General features: G+C 38.6%; 1 protein-coding gene across 3 annotated transcripts in view; it reads left to right on the top strand.

Annotated features, from left to right (window-relative positions):
- Nucleotides 1-17,745, top strand: part of ZNF277 (zinc finger protein 277) — a 49,909-nt gene that overhangs the window by 23,948 nt on the left and 8,216 nt on the right. For all 3 annotated transcript variants that reach the window (XM_040063167.2, XM_040063166.1, XM_040063168.1), the window contains 5 exons: nucleotides 1,227-1,315; nucleotides 3,050-3,132; nucleotides 10,857-10,948; nucleotides 12,315-12,425; nucleotides 14,248-14,380. In XM_040063167.2, coding sequence (XP_039919101.1) covers nucleotides 1,227-1,315; nucleotides 3,050-3,132; nucleotides 10,857-10,948; nucleotides 12,315-12,425; nucleotides 14,248-14,380 — 508 coding nt within the window. The remainder of the gene's footprint in view (nucleotides 1-1,226; nucleotides 1,316-3,049; nucleotides 3,133-10,856; nucleotides 10,949-12,314; nucleotides 12,426-14,247; nucleotides 14,381-17,745) is intronic.

The following is a 17,745-nucleotide window of genomic DNA, read 5'->3' as shown; positions in this document are numbered from 1 at the left end:
GTGCATTGCAAACAGTGGAGTAGGTAGGGGGAGAACTAAAGAGTCGCCTCTCAATTCCTGACATCTGATGATGCTGCTGAATGAGCCTCAGCCACACGTGCTGGCTTCACTGTGCTCAGCTGTCTGCTGCACCAGAGGTTGGTCCTCTCCATGTCAGAGTCAGCAGAATAAAAGCTGTGCTGATTCCTTGGCTGCTGCAGTGTAAGTCCTCAAATATATTAGGTGAGATGGTAGAGGCAGTGTGAGCCACTATAGGATGTGATAGCTGTGACAAGTAAATTTACAGATTGCATTGCAGCTATTTAAAAATGCTCTCATAAAATTATATCTGATTTTTTAATTAATCTTTTCCTAATTTGGTGGCATATAAGAAGAAGCAATCATTAAATAGCCTTTACCTTACCAACTCTCACATGATTTATATCATACATGAGCATAAATTTAAGCAAGCACTTAAACATTTTCAGATTATTTTTTATAGTAAAATTCTGAATAATTAGCACAAGAGTTGCTTGGTTCCCTTCATCATATAAATGAAGTGATGATTTCTTCTTGGCTAGACAGTAGCTTCCTAGTTCAGTGGAAATCTAATCTCCGTTGTGTTCTGTTGATGCAGCTGTAATACCAACAAAGATAGTACAGAATGTTTTTTAACAACTGTTGTTGATGGGTTAAACTTTCAAGATGTGTTCAGGTCTTTTCTTATTCTGTCTGTTGTCTTACCCCCAGGTGTTCAGGGACTTCATTTTTCTGTCTTTCTAGTTGTCTGCCAAGCTACAGCTTTCACTGTAACTCCACAGGAGACCTGCCAAAACCTCACTTCTGTCAAATCGTTGTTTTTTACTGAGTTTCAGCTTCCTGACTGCATCTTGCAGAACACAGGATACAGTATTTTGGGAATTTGAGAATGTTCTGTAATACATCTTTTCAGTAAAGATGCATCTGAGTGGCACTTCCGTCTGAAGATGTGAATAGGTCACAGTGTTTATGCAAAGCTTGGTGCAAATCTGCTTATTGGGTTCTTCACTTTGACAGCATGGTTAAACCCAGTTTAAGTGAAACTGAATTAATTTCATAAAATTCAAAAAAAGGGACACACGAGTTAAAAAAGGAAACAAAAACACTTAAGAATTTAGAGCATAAAAAAACAAGATCTAATAAATTTTTTATTAAAAGTTTTTTTGGTGTTGCCTTTTTCACTGATCATCTCCTCCTTATTTTTAAAGCTACATCTTGTACTGGAAGAGGAGGTTTGCAGAACAGCCTATCACAGACTTTTGTAGTGTGATAAGAACAAATTCAAAAGCTCCATTAGGTAAGTATGCTGCTTGCTTACTCTCTGATGGGCAGATCACGTGATAATTTCTGGCATATACTGCTGCTTTGATCAGCCAAGTGTGTCTGACACTAGGTCAGAAAACCACAGAAGTAATGTTTAACTCTTAAGCACATATTTAAACTTGCCTTTTCCAAGGACTACAGCAGTGCTTCAGCTCTGTGCTGAGTGAGGATGAGCTCAATACATGCTTAAATGCACTGTGAGCTGGTTGCAAATCAAGGTCTGGAGGCAGAGCTGCTCACGTCGTGCCTGGGGAGACATTGGTACCACTGCATAAAAAATTAGTGATTGATAAAAAATTAGTGACTGTCCTTCCAAAATGATGAGACATTCCCAGTGAGCTGCCTTTTCTGACTTCACCCTGTCCACCACCTGCACTGGTGCTGCTAATTCTTCTTGGACATCAGGGCCACAGCCCCGCTTCCAGTCCCCTGCCACAGTGCTCCCTGCCCCAAGAGTGTCAGGAGACGTTATCTTCACAGAAGCCTTACAATTCTGCTGTTTTCTGGGCTCCAACACAAGTCTGAAAACAGAGATCACTGTTCTGCTGCATTGATATGGTGGCACATTCCATCACAGGGACAGAGCTGACTGTGTGAAGGAAGTGTTTTTCTCAGAAGTAGCTGATGCATTACTGTGGCTTTCCTTTTCTAACAGAAAAACACAGTTTACCTAAAATAGATAAGAACTTTAAGGTTTTTCTGCATCTTTAATTTTCAATGGAGACCTTAAAAGAGAGGAAACAATGCATACAGCTGGTGTAAGAGATGGTTAGAAAGTGAAAACTGAGTACAAAATGGATGAAAGTAATTTTTTTAATTATTCAAAGTAACTTTAAGAAAAGTAGCCCTAGAAAACATGACAATCACTCCAAAAACCATAATTCTTTTTCTCTTACAAACACTTGCCACTCCGTTTGGAAACTGCAAATCAAGCATCTGAATAGCAGAATTATGAAATATCAGTGAGCCTTCTCCCTCTCTCTCTCTCTCTCTCTCTCTCCTTCTCCCTTCCTCCTCACCCCCTCCCTCCCCCTCCAGAAAACTGTTCTTATCTCAAGCCATTTTCTTTTGTATTTTTCTACGTGCTGAGTAATTTTTATTCTTTTGAATAAAATTTGTTGTTTTTTTCAATTGGATATGACCATAAATAGTAAAAAGGTTACAAAGATAAAATATATGTAGAACATATAAGTAGAAATGGAAATTAGGCAAGTCTCAATGTATGGTACTGAACAGTTGTGTATATCCAGGTGGAAAAATATTTGATGGTAAAAGGTAATGTGATAGATCAGAGCAAGGGGAGGATAAACCAAATTATGATAGCTACTGAAAACTGACAATTACTTAGTGAAATAACTGATAAGATAAAATTGAAGGTGATTTCATATTTCTTTCATGCTGACTTTAATCTTTAACCAATATAAATGCTAATTGTTTTATGTGTCCAGAAGAACCATTATAAAAATGAATAAAGCTGGTAGCGGAGAAAAGCTATGCAAGACTTTTGCCTTCATACTCCAATATAAATATGCACAAATATTTAAACATGTTTCATTAAATTATGAAATTAAAGTAACTGACTTTTATAGGTTTAAAATCACATTCTTACATTCTTAATGTATTCCAAAGTCTTAGCAAATTATCTGCCAGTAATATTCAAAGCAGCTGCAACTTCCCAATCCTTACTCACTTTCTAATCTCTTAACAGAGGAACAGGACAATTATTTTCTTTTATGTGATGTTTTACCAGAAGACAGATTACTTAGAGAACAGCTTCAGCAAAAGAGACTGGTAAGAAATTACCATTGTTTCATTTTTTAAGGTAAACACTCCAGTAGAATAATATAAAGTAACTTAGTAGGTATTTTAAAGTGAAAGCTTTTTTTTTTTTTTTCGCTAGATGGCAAAATTCTGAAATTTTTTTAAGCTCATTTCCCTAGCCGCTGCACAAACATACGCAAATCCCCTGTTTAAAGATTTTTTCCTTGGGATAAATTCACAGGTTGTATGTCAGTGTTCCACACAAGTAGAGAATACGCCCAGAACACTGAAAAATGTTGAGCGTGTTGAACATTTTTCTTCTTGCAAGGATCTGCAATGCATTGACACTTCATCTTTCATGTAATAATATACATCTAGGGAAATTAGCAAAATAGAACTCGGTGTGCGATACTGTGGACAGAGAAGGTCATACTTACCTACAAAATCCTTGAGCAAGTTGTTTTTGTGCATTCACGCTCTTTCCCGGATTTCATTAATTCAGTCTCTTGCTCACAAGCACCATGGTGTGTCAGTGGAGGAAGTTCTGGCCAGTATTGTTTCTGTGAGATGCAAAGGACAAGAAATGCCAGCTCTTGAGTCCACATGAACCATTCTGGTTCTTCTTGCCTGATGGCAGCCTAGTACTTCGGACAGACCTTGCTGAACTTCAGGCATTGAATGGATGGTTCTTCAAGTTCAACTCATGCTGACCAGCTTCCAGGAGTCTTAGTCCAGATTGTTGGCCAGTGGGGTTTTTTCTGTTTTCTTGTTTGAGATACACATCTGGAGTCTGGTTTGGCTGTTGGGCTAATTTAGAAATGAATGTTACATGGTACCTAGCAGCCTTGTTGACAATCTCCTCATGTTAGGGTGCAGGGTATTCCGCTGGAGATGCAGAATACGCCGTATCTGTACTGTGAGATGTTAGAGTGCAGGCCTTATGGTCTTTACATAAATACATTCCTCAGTTTAGTGCTGGCAGCTGTGTCCTGGAAATTGTCAACACAGGTCTTTTAACTCTTTGTTATGCTGTTTCTTCTGATATGTTTCTATTACAAGTTTGTAAATACACAGCATGCAAATAAAGACACATTAAGTGATAGGCATTCAGAATGAAGGAGAACCTTACAAAACACAAATTCTAGACCTAGGGAAATTGGGATTGACAGGGAAAATCCAGTTGGTTCAGCTGCTCTGTGAGCGCTATATTTTGCTGGCAACAGTAATATTCTTCAGCTTGAAGTACATGACTAGTGAATCCCCAGAACTGGAGGAATATGTACAAGTCTTACACAGCTTTCCATAGGATCCCAGCCCCTGCAAAGGAGAAATGTGGTAGTTCTTCCACTGGAGATTTCACGTGGAGTTTGAGTTGCCCGAGCTGAAACCTGCATTCCTATGTAGGCCCATTGGATTGGCATGGACTCAGAAAAAAACTGATGCACTCATGCTTAGCATGCTTCCCTCCCAAAGCTGTCTGGGATCAGTAAAAAAGGTTTGTCTAGATCAGTATCTTACCCTTGACAGCAGCTAAGTGTCTCTGGTATGTGCTGTCTTCTGATCTAGTGGTGATTCTTTCCCAAAATACTCACTTAGTCTCCTGAAATTGGCAGCTCAAAAATTTCTGAATTCAGCAATATGAGCTTCCAGCTCTGAACCCACGAAAACTTGCAGCACTCCCACTATGTGCAGAAGTGAGTTGCGCAGCTTGACCACGCACTGGCAGAGAACATCTATTTGGTCCTTTTGAACCTGTCATGTCACACCTGGCAGGTTTTTGTATTAGAAGAGGTAGTGAAGAATTTGTCCTTGGTATTATCCAAACGATTCATGATTTGTCTCCTGACTTACCTGCCTTACATTATGTCTTTCATTAGTCCTGTGCTGGAACGCACGCTCGTGGCAAAGAAGGACAACATCATCCTGGGCTGTATTAGGGAGAGCGTTACAGTCAGGTCAAGAGAGATGGTCCTTCCACTCTACTCAGCACTGCTGAGACCACATCTGGAATGCTGGGTTCAGCTCAGGGCTCCCCAGTACAAGAAAGATATGGACTTCCTTGAGCAGCTCTGGTGCAGGGTCACAAAGATGTTTGAGGGACTGCAACATCCTACATACAAGGAGAGGCTGAGACAGCATGGACTGTTAAGTCTGGAAGACAAGGCTCACAGGGGAACTTAGTGATGTATATAAATACTTGATGAATGAAAAAGGAGTCAGATTCCTCTCAGTTGTGCCCACCAACAGGATAAGAGGTAATGGGCACGAATTAAAAACAAGGAAATTCCCCCTGAAAAAAAAAAAAAAAACACACTTTTTTTTTACTGTGAATGTGGTCAAACACCAGAACAACTTACCCAGAGAGACTGTAAACTCTTCCCCAAAAAAACACGCTTTTTTTTTACTGTGAATGTGGTCAAACACCAGAACAACTTACCCAGAGAGACTGTAAACTCTTCCCCTGTGCAGACTGTCAAAAGAAAACTCAACACACTCCTGGGTAACCAGGTAGAGGTGACCTTGGTTGGGCACGGGGGTTGGACTTTTTGCTCTCAAGAGATCCTTTGCAACCTCAGTGATTAGGTGATTTGAGGTTGAGGAGTGCTGTTTGGTGGTCCTTCAAAGTGCATCATTACTGCGCTTCTCTGCATCTTTTACAGTTTTCAACAATCCCTTTGGGTTTGTGAAAGACGTCTTGAATTTTGCATGTGGGCATGCAACGTCATATTTGTTTCCCAAGTGTATATCATGTTTGTGGCTTTGAGGGAGGAAAGTGGTTGTGATTGAGCATGCAGCTGATGTTTTTATAGAACCATATTATTAAAAACAATATCTGCAATAATTTGGACTGTACTTTTTTGTTTTTTAAAGGGCATTTGTTTCTGATTTTGTTGTGTTTTGTACTATGGAGTTCTGTACCAACTAATCCTTTTCTACACTGCAGTGCCAAGGGCATGAAGAGTCTGTTGGCAGATGAACAATCTCATCTGCTCTGCAAGTAGACATTTCCTCAAACTCTGGAATGAGTGGAGAATTTAGCCCAATTTAGCTGGGTTTGTTAATAGAGTAGTTAAATTAGGAAAGAAAGAAATACTCATGCTTATTATGGTGCAAAATAGTTTGTTATCACTGTTTTGAATATCAGAATTGTATCCTCAGTTTTTACAGAAGGATTTGTGAAATCAAGCTGTAGCTGTAGTTGGGGCTAATGGAGTCACTGCTTTAGTTAGACCAATAAAGTTTATTTTTTCATTTCCTTTTGCTGCAATCTGAGCATTGACTTGCAAGTTAAATAGTTATTTTGCTTTGTAAAGCCTTTTACCTCCAGACAAGTCCAGCAATTAAGAGTGAGCTGGCAAATGGGCTCATGTGAGTTGCATAGAATAAAGACCAGAACTATACAACTTCTGCTGATTTTTCTGGGGCCTTTGAATCCTAGCTGCTGTCTCCAACAGCAAACAAGGACAAATGCTGTCTTTAAATGTGCTGCCTGAAGCATTTCATTCTGCAGTTTTGAAACTCCAGTTTAGGAATATTTCAGGCTGTATTGCAGCAGGGAGCTAGCCAAGGTGGATGTCATGCAGAGACATAATGGTGACTGTGATGTATTGAGAGAGGCCAAGGAATGAGCCTGAAGTAGGTTAGAGAGCACAGCTTGCTGAAATAGCTGGCAGGGCTGGGAAATACAAAAGAGATACGGTCTTTTGGAAAAACACAGTCTTGACAAAGATTTTGTAGTTGTGGAGCACTACCAGGCAAGGAAGTCCTGGCAGCAAAACTAGAGATACGTGGAGGGGCAGTGTCAATATAAGCCACCTGGGTGTTTTCTTTAAATAAAAAAGTAACATCCCCAAACCTATTTTTGGAAATACATACTTTCTACAGCAGCACTGACCTTGTCTTGCTGTCACTTATACAGCTATTCACCTGTCATTTGCCTGGTAGTTTTAGGTGAAGGGGCTTCTCTTTCTCCCAATATGTAAAGACCCTGAAGAGGAGTCTTCACCAAAACTGCAAGCTGTACCAGCTTCCCAGGAAGAGCTGTTTTTATGATCCCCAGTTTGTCACAATCTTAAGCTGAGACAAGGTTCAGGAGGTTGAAGATATACACTGGACGGGATGGAGATGTTAGTCCAGCTTAGTGTAATGCAACATCAGAAGTGCTTACTGAGTAGCATGTTAAAACCTAGTTCTGAATTCTGTAGGCCCTTCTTTGCATGTGTTGGGTATTTAATTGCTTTTCTCAAGCACGCTGGAATCTTGCCCATCCTCTATCAGTTTATGAAGACTTGTCATACAAGTCTGACCATACAATGGTCAGAAATAGTTTGATCTGATTCCATAATGACTGTTTGGTAAATTATGTCAGGTCTAAATACATTCAATGTCCAACCTTTAACCTTTTCTTATTCTTTGCTGATCTTGGTTCTTTTGTTTTAAATGCATTTCTTTAACAGTTGTGACATGATTAGACTGAAGCCCTGCACATTCCAAACATTCCTCTTTACCCCTGTTTGGTCTCTTGCTACATTGGATCTATTCTCCTTTTTGTTGTTTATTTTGATGTACTTGAGGTGGGAGGAAGTCAGTTTTTGCCATTTCATTTTACTGTATTAGGCCGTCTCCATCTTCTTTTGCTTATCTTTCAAACAAACTTCACCTTTCTTGGTGAAGGCTTGGCAGCCTGTGTATGTGTCTAATGTAATTTCAGCCCTCTTTTTCTTTCAATAAATCTTTACATAGTTAGTTTTCATCATACCTTGAAACTCATCCTCCTTTCAATTGACTCACCTTCCTGAAAGAGCTGTAAGAATGTTTTCTACATCAGAGTCACAGTACCCTTCAAAGTCTGTCATCTGACCTGTCATTGATTACAGCCTCTTCATGAGTAGGTTTTAGCCTGTATCACTTCAGTAGCTGAGTGAACTCAAGAAGAGGAGCAGTAGGGAAGAAAGGAAGAACCTAAGAGCAAATGGGACCAGCAGCTAGAGGAACAATCCCTTATACCTGTCCCAGTTAGTCATTCCAATGTTCCTTTTGAACCCAATCTCTGTGGAGTAGGCTGAAATCAAGGGTGAGGTACAGGAAAAAAAGAAGGAAAAGAAAAGGAAAGAAACAACTTTTTTAAAAATTGCTTCGGGTGTTTTTGTTTTGGTATCAACAATGAATTAATGCTGACATCCCCAAACATTCAAGGAGGTTGGAAGCTGGTGCAAGTATTTAAACAAATTGCTCATTTCCTGCCTCATAACGTCAGTTTCTGCTTGACATGCATTACCAGGATGTCTCTGCTCAGAAAAATTTCCATTTTATGTAAGTTATTTTAGTTGCTCTTCTCCCTTTGGAGCCCTAGCAGTGAAACAGAGGGTTGGAAATGTATGTAGGGAAGAAGAGCCTTGTTGCTTTTGCTGTATTTGATGTGATCTGGTGCTTTTAATTCCTCATGTGTCCAAGTATCAGATATGCTTTCTGGTTTGGAAAGTTCCCAGTAGCAATGAAAGTTGCAATATTTCATAAAAAGAAGAGTCTACCTTGGAAAATATTTTTTAAACCTTGTTGAGTAAATTGGTAAAGCAACAATGGTGGGTTAGTCGAAGTTTCTCACCTGCCAAGCATGGTGGTATAGGAGGAAATGGGAAGGGTGAGAGTAGAGTAGCACTAGATTCGTCTGTATGGAGAATACAGTATTCTTCTCCTTCCTCCTCAGTCATAACTAAGAGCAGCTGCCAACAAGGGCTTCAGTAAGCCGTCTGGAGTTAGGCAGACAAATAGTGCAGAAAACTTTTTTCCCTCCTAATAAATTAAAATCAGGAAGCTACATTGGGTTAATGTTTAATGAGAGTGGGGGTGTTCAAACCCTTTCTAGCCTCATGTTTTAGTTGTGCACAATCGCTTTTGATTTCCATTCAGTTTGTTTCCAGTGTTTTTTACAAAGTGTATAAACTGTGTTTATGATGGTTTCAGATCCAGGGTTAGCCAAACAGGGTCAAACATGCTGCTGAGTGGAGAGAGGGGCAGCTCCGCGTATCAAAGCCCCAATTTCTACTGCTGTGCCATGGGACATCCGCTGCCCACGTGGAGCAGTTTTAATTGTATCTCTGCTGAGGGGCTCTGACAAGTTGTGCTCCATTCATCTCTTTCCAAAGTCAGCCCTGAAAAATAGGAATTTACATTTCTGTGACTTGATATTTTGCATAATGCAACAGGACATGAGCAGATACGGCCTAAAATGTGAGTAGGTGCTGCTGAGTGTGATTTCCAACATAAAATGTACACCTTGTAGTACAAAAACAAACAGAAAAACCCCAGCACCTGTATTTTCAGGGTAACAGACACTTAGCTCCAGTTCCCAAGTGGTGTGGTAGAATATGGGCCCTGGAAGGAGCCGTGGCACAGTGTCCCCCAGCCAAGTGAATCTCAGGTCATGCATTCTTGGCAGACATCTTACCACCCCACTGCCTCTCACTGGGTGTAGCATGCTGCTTGTGTGGAAGAGAAGCAGACAGCACGTTTACTTTCTCTGTGTCAGCCTCCTGTCATCTCACAGTGGGCAGCAGGATGTGGTGTGGTACATCCACACCAGCCCATCTGCACTGCAGGACACACTGGGGCCTTTCATCAGAATAGCTCAAGCTTTCCTCTCAACTCTTTTGGGGTTTAGGGAGTGTGTCTTTCCTTTCTTTTATCTTTTTCTTTCTTTTATGCCTTCTCTGGAGTTTATCCAACAGGCAAAGCTGAATTCAGGTGGACCCTATGGACAAATTTGGGTGTTAATCCACATAAAAGGCTTACTAGTCAGGTGAGAAACACAGAGTTTCACTGCAGGTTCTAAAGAGATAAAGAGATTGAGAAAATCCCCTTATAAATTGTCAGGATCCTGAATGTCAGAAAACAGGCAGTAGCACCTTTATGTTGCACAGAAATTAATTCCTTTCCCAGTTATCAGTATTTAAAACACAAATACAGAGTAGTACGTTGCTAGGCTGAAAATATGCTAAGTTTTAATCCAGACATTGATTCTCCCATGTCCCAGATGATTATGGCCTTTCCATCTGAAGTGCACAGCAACTGCACAATATATATAGCTACACTGCTGCTGTTACAGCAGCAGAGACAAATCACCTGCTGGGTGATTTTGTTGTTGTTAGGAATGTGCACCAAGTATTGTAAAGTGTCTGACCCAGCCTGTAGCCCTACCTTAAACAGAGCCAGAGTGAAGGCTGTGACCTTCTCCTTTTCCCTGGGTTTGGTTGTGCACAGCTTCTTACAGGAACTGCCAGGGCTGTGTCCTGTGTTAGGAAAAAGCCTTCTAGTTTGCCTGCAATTCGACACATAGGATTGAGTTGGCCATTCCACTGGGCATTAGGTGGTTACCCATAAACCTTCTCATTGATACCAGAGGTAAACCTGAATCACAGGTAGAAACATTAAACTGATATGTTTTATGCAGAATTATTTAAATAGCTGCATAAGATCTCACTGTGGATTGTATTTACTTCCATGCACCGTGTACGTAGACTTAAAATCATTTTACTGGGACTTAACTGGGACACATACTTCCTTTGGAAACACTTGGAATTTTTGTAAGAACCCACACTGAAAACATACTAACATCTGGTTTGTGCCAGCAGCACATTTGAATTTTATGGGTTCACTGTTATCAGTAAGGATAAATATGTCTAATAAGCTTATGTGATAGAATGATTTTATGATTATGTTTTTTGTCTGAATAATTATATCTTTTTTTTTCAAAGAGAGAAATTCTAGAACAGCAACAACAAGAGAGATATGACACAAGTTTTCATAGTATGTGTATGTTCTGTGATCAAGAATTCACAGGAAACAGGTTTGTTTATTGCCCTATTTGCCTTTGTTTTATTTTTTGATATTAACTCATCATCTTTGTTTTCATTGTCATTGAACCAATTAATGCATAATGGTAGGACTCAGAAGATAGAATTAAATTCACAGTATAGTTTTAAGTATTTCTTTCAACTGAAGTACCATTTTAAATAGATCCTGTCCTACTTCTCAAACCTTTTTATTTATTCCAGTGCAATTATTTCTACTACACAGTACACTGGAGTTGGGAATGAACCATTTTAAAGGGAAACCTTTTTTTGGCAGCTGTTTTAATGACAAGGACAGCTGTGTAAGCCAGTCTGATGGTTAATTTTTTTTTTTTTTTAATCCAGTTGTATGTTTTCTTATTTAAAGCTCACCTAACTAATATGAATTTGAACATCAAATAAAAAGAGGAGAGGAAAATTAGAGTGAGAACAGAGGGCTTTACAGCATCAGTCAATTGCAAGCAAGAATTGCCTTGAAGTGCATGCTCCAAAGAAACTTTGTTTATTCAGAGTAAATCAGATTCAGTTGGAGAGGCTGAGGCTGTTTGCATGGGTAGTTCCGGTAATCTGGAAGGGTGGAAGCACCCAAGGTCATATTCCTGTAGGTCATCCCAATGTTCTCTGAGTGTTCCTCCCTATTGACTGGTGACAGTAGAGGAACTTCATCCTCTGCTTCCTCTTGGGTCTGACAGGCAGAGTGAATGTTCGAGAATCATGCCTGGACAATGGTAAAGCAAGTGTCAACATTTGGATATTTCTTTAGTCCCCGAAAGCAGAACCTGAGGCATATAGAGAGGTTGGACACCTAAGGAATTAACCAGTGTATCTCTGTTCGAAGAATATCTTATTTGAACATCCATTATGTTTATTTGTGTACACTTTTGAATGCCATTCATGTTGCTAGTGCTTATGAAGCAATATTGATGTAAAAGCACATTGCATCCAATTATTTCTGCTCTGCTAACCAGCATAGAGAAGTCTAACAAATGGCTTTTTAGAATGTTTCTCAGGAGGGTTGTTTGAAATGTGGTTTACTTATACAGGGTAATGAATGAGCTTTGCTAACAGTGAGGGTCAAAATAAACTATACTGTAATTTTCATTTAAAGGATTATATTTCATGCATGCGGATGGAGCAATTGAAATGTTATTGAACATTCAGCAGAGCTGAAAATGAAAAACTTCCTGTTACAATAAAATTACATTCTTTTTTCCTAGCAGTGGCAGCAAGACTATTACTGTTTATTTAACATTGGTTTTTATAGCGTTTCAGAGCCATTGGTGTATTTTAAATCACTAATTGAATAATTCTTATATATATATCCAAAAATATGTAACATTCCATTTGAATTGTCTTTTGTAGATCTGTTCTTCTCAATCATATGGCAAGAGAGCATGCCTTTAACATTGGGCTGCCAGATAACATTGTGAACTGCTATGAGTTTTTGGCTGTATTACAGGGGAAGCTTGACAAGTACGTGGAGTTTTGTTTGTTTGTTTTCAATAAGCTTGGGTTGTATTTCTTTTAACTTGGACATAGTAGGTAAAAATGAATTCCACATTTGTGGCTTGTTAAGAAGAAGCAAAAAGAGTTTGTCAGTTTATTGTGAGTCCTCTTGGAAGTCTTTTTGTTGACTCACTGAAATCTAATTCTTAACATTTCATAGTATGAAGTCAAGTGCTGTGTTTCAGTTATATGTTGCACAGTTTGACATCAATGACAGCACGTGCCTTTTCCTCACAGCTGTTAGCATTAATGTTGTCTCTCATAATGACAAACTTTTTGCTAAACATCTCTTTAATCACTGAAGAGTCCTTGTCTTCATTTGCCTCTATCTACCATTACTGTTTATGTTTGGTCTCTCCCTTTTGTACTGCTTACCGAGTAAACCCAGAGCAGAAGGGGATAGATGCATGTTAACTTTTTCCAGAAATGAAGACATATTAAGAATGCCTTTCCTTTTATCATTGGTGTTGCCTAATGCACTGAATTACCATGCTTACTGATAATTTGCAGCTCTGCTGTTTATCAGTAGTAAAACCTGAGGCTTTCTCTTAGAGGCAGTTTTCTCAAAGCTGATCCTCTCTGTAGTTAATGCACATGCTGAAATTGTGTCCAGAGTAGTGAAAGGCCACTCTCACTACGGCTAAGAATAGACTTATTAGCTATGCTAGTAGAATAGTACCTGAGAATAAATTACTAGAGGAGAAAAACCTTGTTTCAGGCAAATAAGACTACATTATGTATGCTGACAGAAAGCCTTCTGTACTCTTCGTGGGAGTGCTTTTCTCAAGTAGAGGAAACATTTTGCTGTTAGCAGGTGGAGCAAAGCGGATATTAAAATTCATAGATGTATTCTGGCATCAGACCTATGATTCACCAGCAAGGCAATCTTGATTTGAAGTCTGCAAGTGGAGAGAGAACTCAAAACTTCTTAAATGTCTTGAAAGGCAAATGATACTGAGAATCCTGAATTCCTGCTCCACACAAAACATCTGAGGGGAATCTGGAACTAAAACAGTTTTATAATGCTGATCTAAGGCAGTGCATATACTTCTGTTTTGTTTGAATTGCTCTGGAAGACATAGTGTGGTAAAATCCTCACTTATTAATTAATGTTTTCACCTTCTAGAGTAATGTGTATATACACCTAAATAATATCTTCATGTCTATGTACATATATGCATGTACTTCTGTGTATGTATGTCTATTTAGGAATTATATATACTTCTCTCTGTGTGTGGATATGAACTTACTTAATTTTACTTCTTAGGATTTCAAAACCCATTGACCACCCTGGCAAACTTTCATTTACGTTCCATGTTGAGGTAGAACTATAAAAACTTTCTGTTTAACTAATTTAAATTGTTTCACAAGATAAGCAGTATGTTGAGAGTTTGGTTTTTTTCACTCTGAATTACAAAGAAACAGTTACAGGAGGATTGGATGTCAGTGTAAGTCCATGCTGAGTTACTGAGCTCACACAGTGAGCAATCAGCAGCCTTTCTGTGCCTGTTTTGGGTAATCAGACTTTTCTCCCACTTTGCATATGGGGCAAAGAGTAAACTTTTTTGTTACCTATATTTTTCATTTTCTGTCGTTGTTATTTCTGTTTGATTGACTCTACTGTGATCTAAGATTATCTTATTATCTATTTGTATTTTAATTAGCTTTCTGTTTCTTTTATTTTGCTCTGACTTGCTTAGGTTAATCTTACTATATATAAGTCCAACTTATTTAGGTTTATTATTTTGTACTATTTTCATTTTAACATATTGACCTGTTTATACCTTAGCTTGCAATGTTTATACTGTGAAAAAGTCTTCAGAGACAAAAACACACTTAAAGATCACATGAGGAAGAAGCAGCATCGCAGAATTAATGCCAAAAATAAAGAATATGACAAATTTTATATCATTAATTACTTGGTAAGTAGTTCTATGAATAATTAGCAATTGGCTAAAAAGTTACAGACATTTTGTAGTTAAAAGTGAATAAATCCAAACTAGCAATTAGTATAAAGGTCAAAAATCAAGTGAAGGATTCTTAAGAAGTGTGCTCATTTGTGGTATGATATTTCGTATAATTGTTGAACTAAGCACTAGTAAACATTTTTTGTTGAGATTTGATTTTGAGAGATGCAAGAATGTAGCTTGAGACACTAATCATCATGTCATTAGTACTCAGTCTCTGCTTTAAAAACAGAAGGGAAAGTGAGATAGAGCAATGAAGTAAATGGAGGTCTAATTTAAAGCAAGTAGGCTTTGAGCTCGTTTTCTTCAAACCTTACGCTGGAAGTGCTCTTCAGAGGGTAAATTAAATGCAAAGAGGAGGAAAATGAAACACAGAGATGAAAGAAAAACAGTTAGTTTTTAGGCTCCAGGTAGGTGTATGTTGCTAAATATTTTTTTATCTCAGACCTTTGAGAGTGTGTGCATATGTATGCAACAGATTTTCTCTTGCTACCTTCAACTTATGAGTATAGGAGCTGCTTCAAAAGCTGCTATGTTCTGTCCCAGAAATATCTGTAGTTCACCTGAAGTAGTCTTTGTGCCTTCTACTTGTGCTAATATCCAGGTTATAAATAGGTATTCTTGACTGTTTTACCTACTGTTTAATTTCTCTCCATGGGTGTTACTTTAATACTGAGAACAAAAAATTTGTATGTTTAATGCTCTGCCAAGTCCCTTTTACCCAAGACAGATTAAGTTCCCTTGGTGATATTTTATATTTTTCTTTGAAAGGTCAATGATTTGAGACCTTGGATTTTTTTTTTCTAGATATTCAAATTTCACAACTTTGAAAACTGACCTGCACAGTGAGGAAAAAGTTGTGAAGCTATGTAAGGTAGATGTTTTTAGATCCTCAACAGAACTGAGCATTTACTTATCCTTTGCAAGTTAGCAGATTTTAATTTAATGTAATGGTTTTAAGTGATTTTAATTTTTTTTTTTTCTCTGCTTGTCCTGCACATAATATTATGTTTTCAGAACTTGGCTTCTTTTTAAACTATCTTTTGTTTCTTATTTGCTTTCATTGTTCACATTTTAATCTGTTCCATCTTAGATCATGAAATTGTGCTAGATGACAACCCAGAATCTCTGAGAACCAAGAAGTAACACTTGAGAAATTTGAGAGACATGCAGGGAGGTCATAACATGAATACAGGCAATGGCTGCACCATGTTAATAAGCAGAATATACCAAGATATAATAGCAGATATAATAGCAAGGCTAATATTCACATACCTAACCTCTTTCCTCCAGTTGCTCCCAAACTGGTGGCCTTGCCCATGCCTGTCACCTGAGAATGATCTGTGGCCTGTGTGCTTCCTGAGCCACATCCAGGCGTGGTGTGAGTGGTGCTGCTCGCATGGGCACAGAGCATGCAGACTGTTTAACAGTCAGGGCCACGGTCCCCTTTGCCTGTACCTGGGATTCTGGCCAGAACTTTGCAGAGTGCCTTCACATGCCACAGCTTGGATATTGGTCATCGTGTAGCATTACTCAGACAGTTCTTTCAGGTTTTTGAAATTACAGACAATAGTAAATATAACTCAAATAAGCTATGCCAAACCATCAAAATGTTTAAAATCGGGCAGTGGGTACTGTGTATGCAGGATCTGTGCCAGCACATCTTCTGGGACATACTTGAATGATCACAATTCTTTGTCTGGCTCTGCATGCTCGGCTACAGCCACGTTGTCTTTCTACACATTTTCAGTTGTCTGCGCTACAGTCTGCTCAGGGGACTGTTTCTGCTCAGCCTTTCTGATCCTTCAGACTATACCCACATCAGAATTTCTGACATTTCTTCTTTTAAAGAAAGAATTTTTTTAAAAAAAAGAGATTGAAAACAGACTAAAAACTCTGTCTTAAACACCTACTACATAGTTCACTATAAAAATGTGTATTTACAGACAGGAAATTTTTGGGAGTGTTCGTACATAAGGGAAAGTGTTTGCTTTCCAAACGGGCTTCGACAACTCCGATTTTTTCTGCACAGAGACAAGAAGACAAAAAGGAAGAACCTCAGTTTGTTCACTAGGAGTTCAGTAGATTGGCTTTTACATTGTAAGGAGGAAATATTCTGTACTGCACATACGTACTCTACAGTAGATTATATTAAATGTGATAGGATGGGGTTTTTTTCAACTGGAGTCTATATTCAGTAAATTCTAGATATTACACAAGATCTGCTTTTTGTAATGACTCAATGTAGTGATTTTGCTTCCTCTCCCCTGACACCTCACAACATACGAGAATTTTTTTTAATGTGTACTATCAAGATTTAGTCATTTTTACCGACTGTTAGAGAAGTCTGTGCTTCACATTGCTCTAGCTATCTAGGGGATTATACAGTTTCAAAGACACAAATATGGTTTACATATCCTATCTGAAATGATTCCTCAGTGGATTTTGAGGTCTTTTGTCTCTATTGTGTAAGTGTGGAAGATTATACCAATCCTACAGAATGGCTTGAAATGTTAATTCAGAGGGATGAGCTGGTACTAGAGTACTGAGCAACAATGTATCCATGATATATAGATGTAGAATTCCTTATTTTTCTTCAAAAAGAACTTCCAACCTAATTTCCTTTTTTCTCTGCTTGTATTATCCTGTGGCCCCATGACACACCTTGCACTAAGAGCCAAGTGAAAATGGAGAGAGAAGAACTGTGTAATCTGTGGTGCCTGCTGGAGGCCAGAAAGAACAGAAGGCAGCATTAAAGCTCTCTTATTCCCAGAGGAAATGAGGCAAACCCAGACTGGCAAGGCCTTCCTTTCTGTATTCACCTGAATGTTACCAACAGCACTTTTAGATATGGAGTATCCTTTGTAGGAAGCCCAGATGTTTATTTTCAAATTGACTAATGGCATGTGTCTACGATATGTGACATCACTGTAATTAATACACTTATAACTAAGCTAGGCAGCTGAAATATGGTACCTACTACTTACTAAAAAACTTGTTTCATAAAGCCTTTCTTTTCCTCAAAGATAAAAAGATGTTGTCTCCTTATTGCCAAGCTCTAGGTCATCACTATTATCTGTTGGGAGACAGGGGAAGAATATTTCATTATGGGAATCACTACTTATATTTAGCCTCTTTTGATTTACGTGGTGTGCATTTTGTAAAATAGTAAAGGGAAGCCCTTCATCAGCTGGTGATGGTTCAAGATTTAATAAAACCTCCCAGCTGGGGAATGCTTCATATTGAAACTCATCCAACGTGGATTGACTAATGTTGGGGTAAATGTAAATTACCCCAACAGCAGCAATGTAAAACAGATA

Source organism: Hirundo rustica, chromosome 4 (genome assembly GCF_015227805.2).
Source record: "Hirundo rustica isolate bHirRus1 chromosome 4, bHirRus1.pri.v3, whole genome shotgun sequence".
NCBI classification, from domain to species: Eukaryota; Metazoa; Chordata; class Aves; order Passeriformes; family Hirundinidae; genus Hirundo; species Hirundo rustica.
This window is presented reverse-complemented; position numbering and strand designations above follow the sequence as displayed.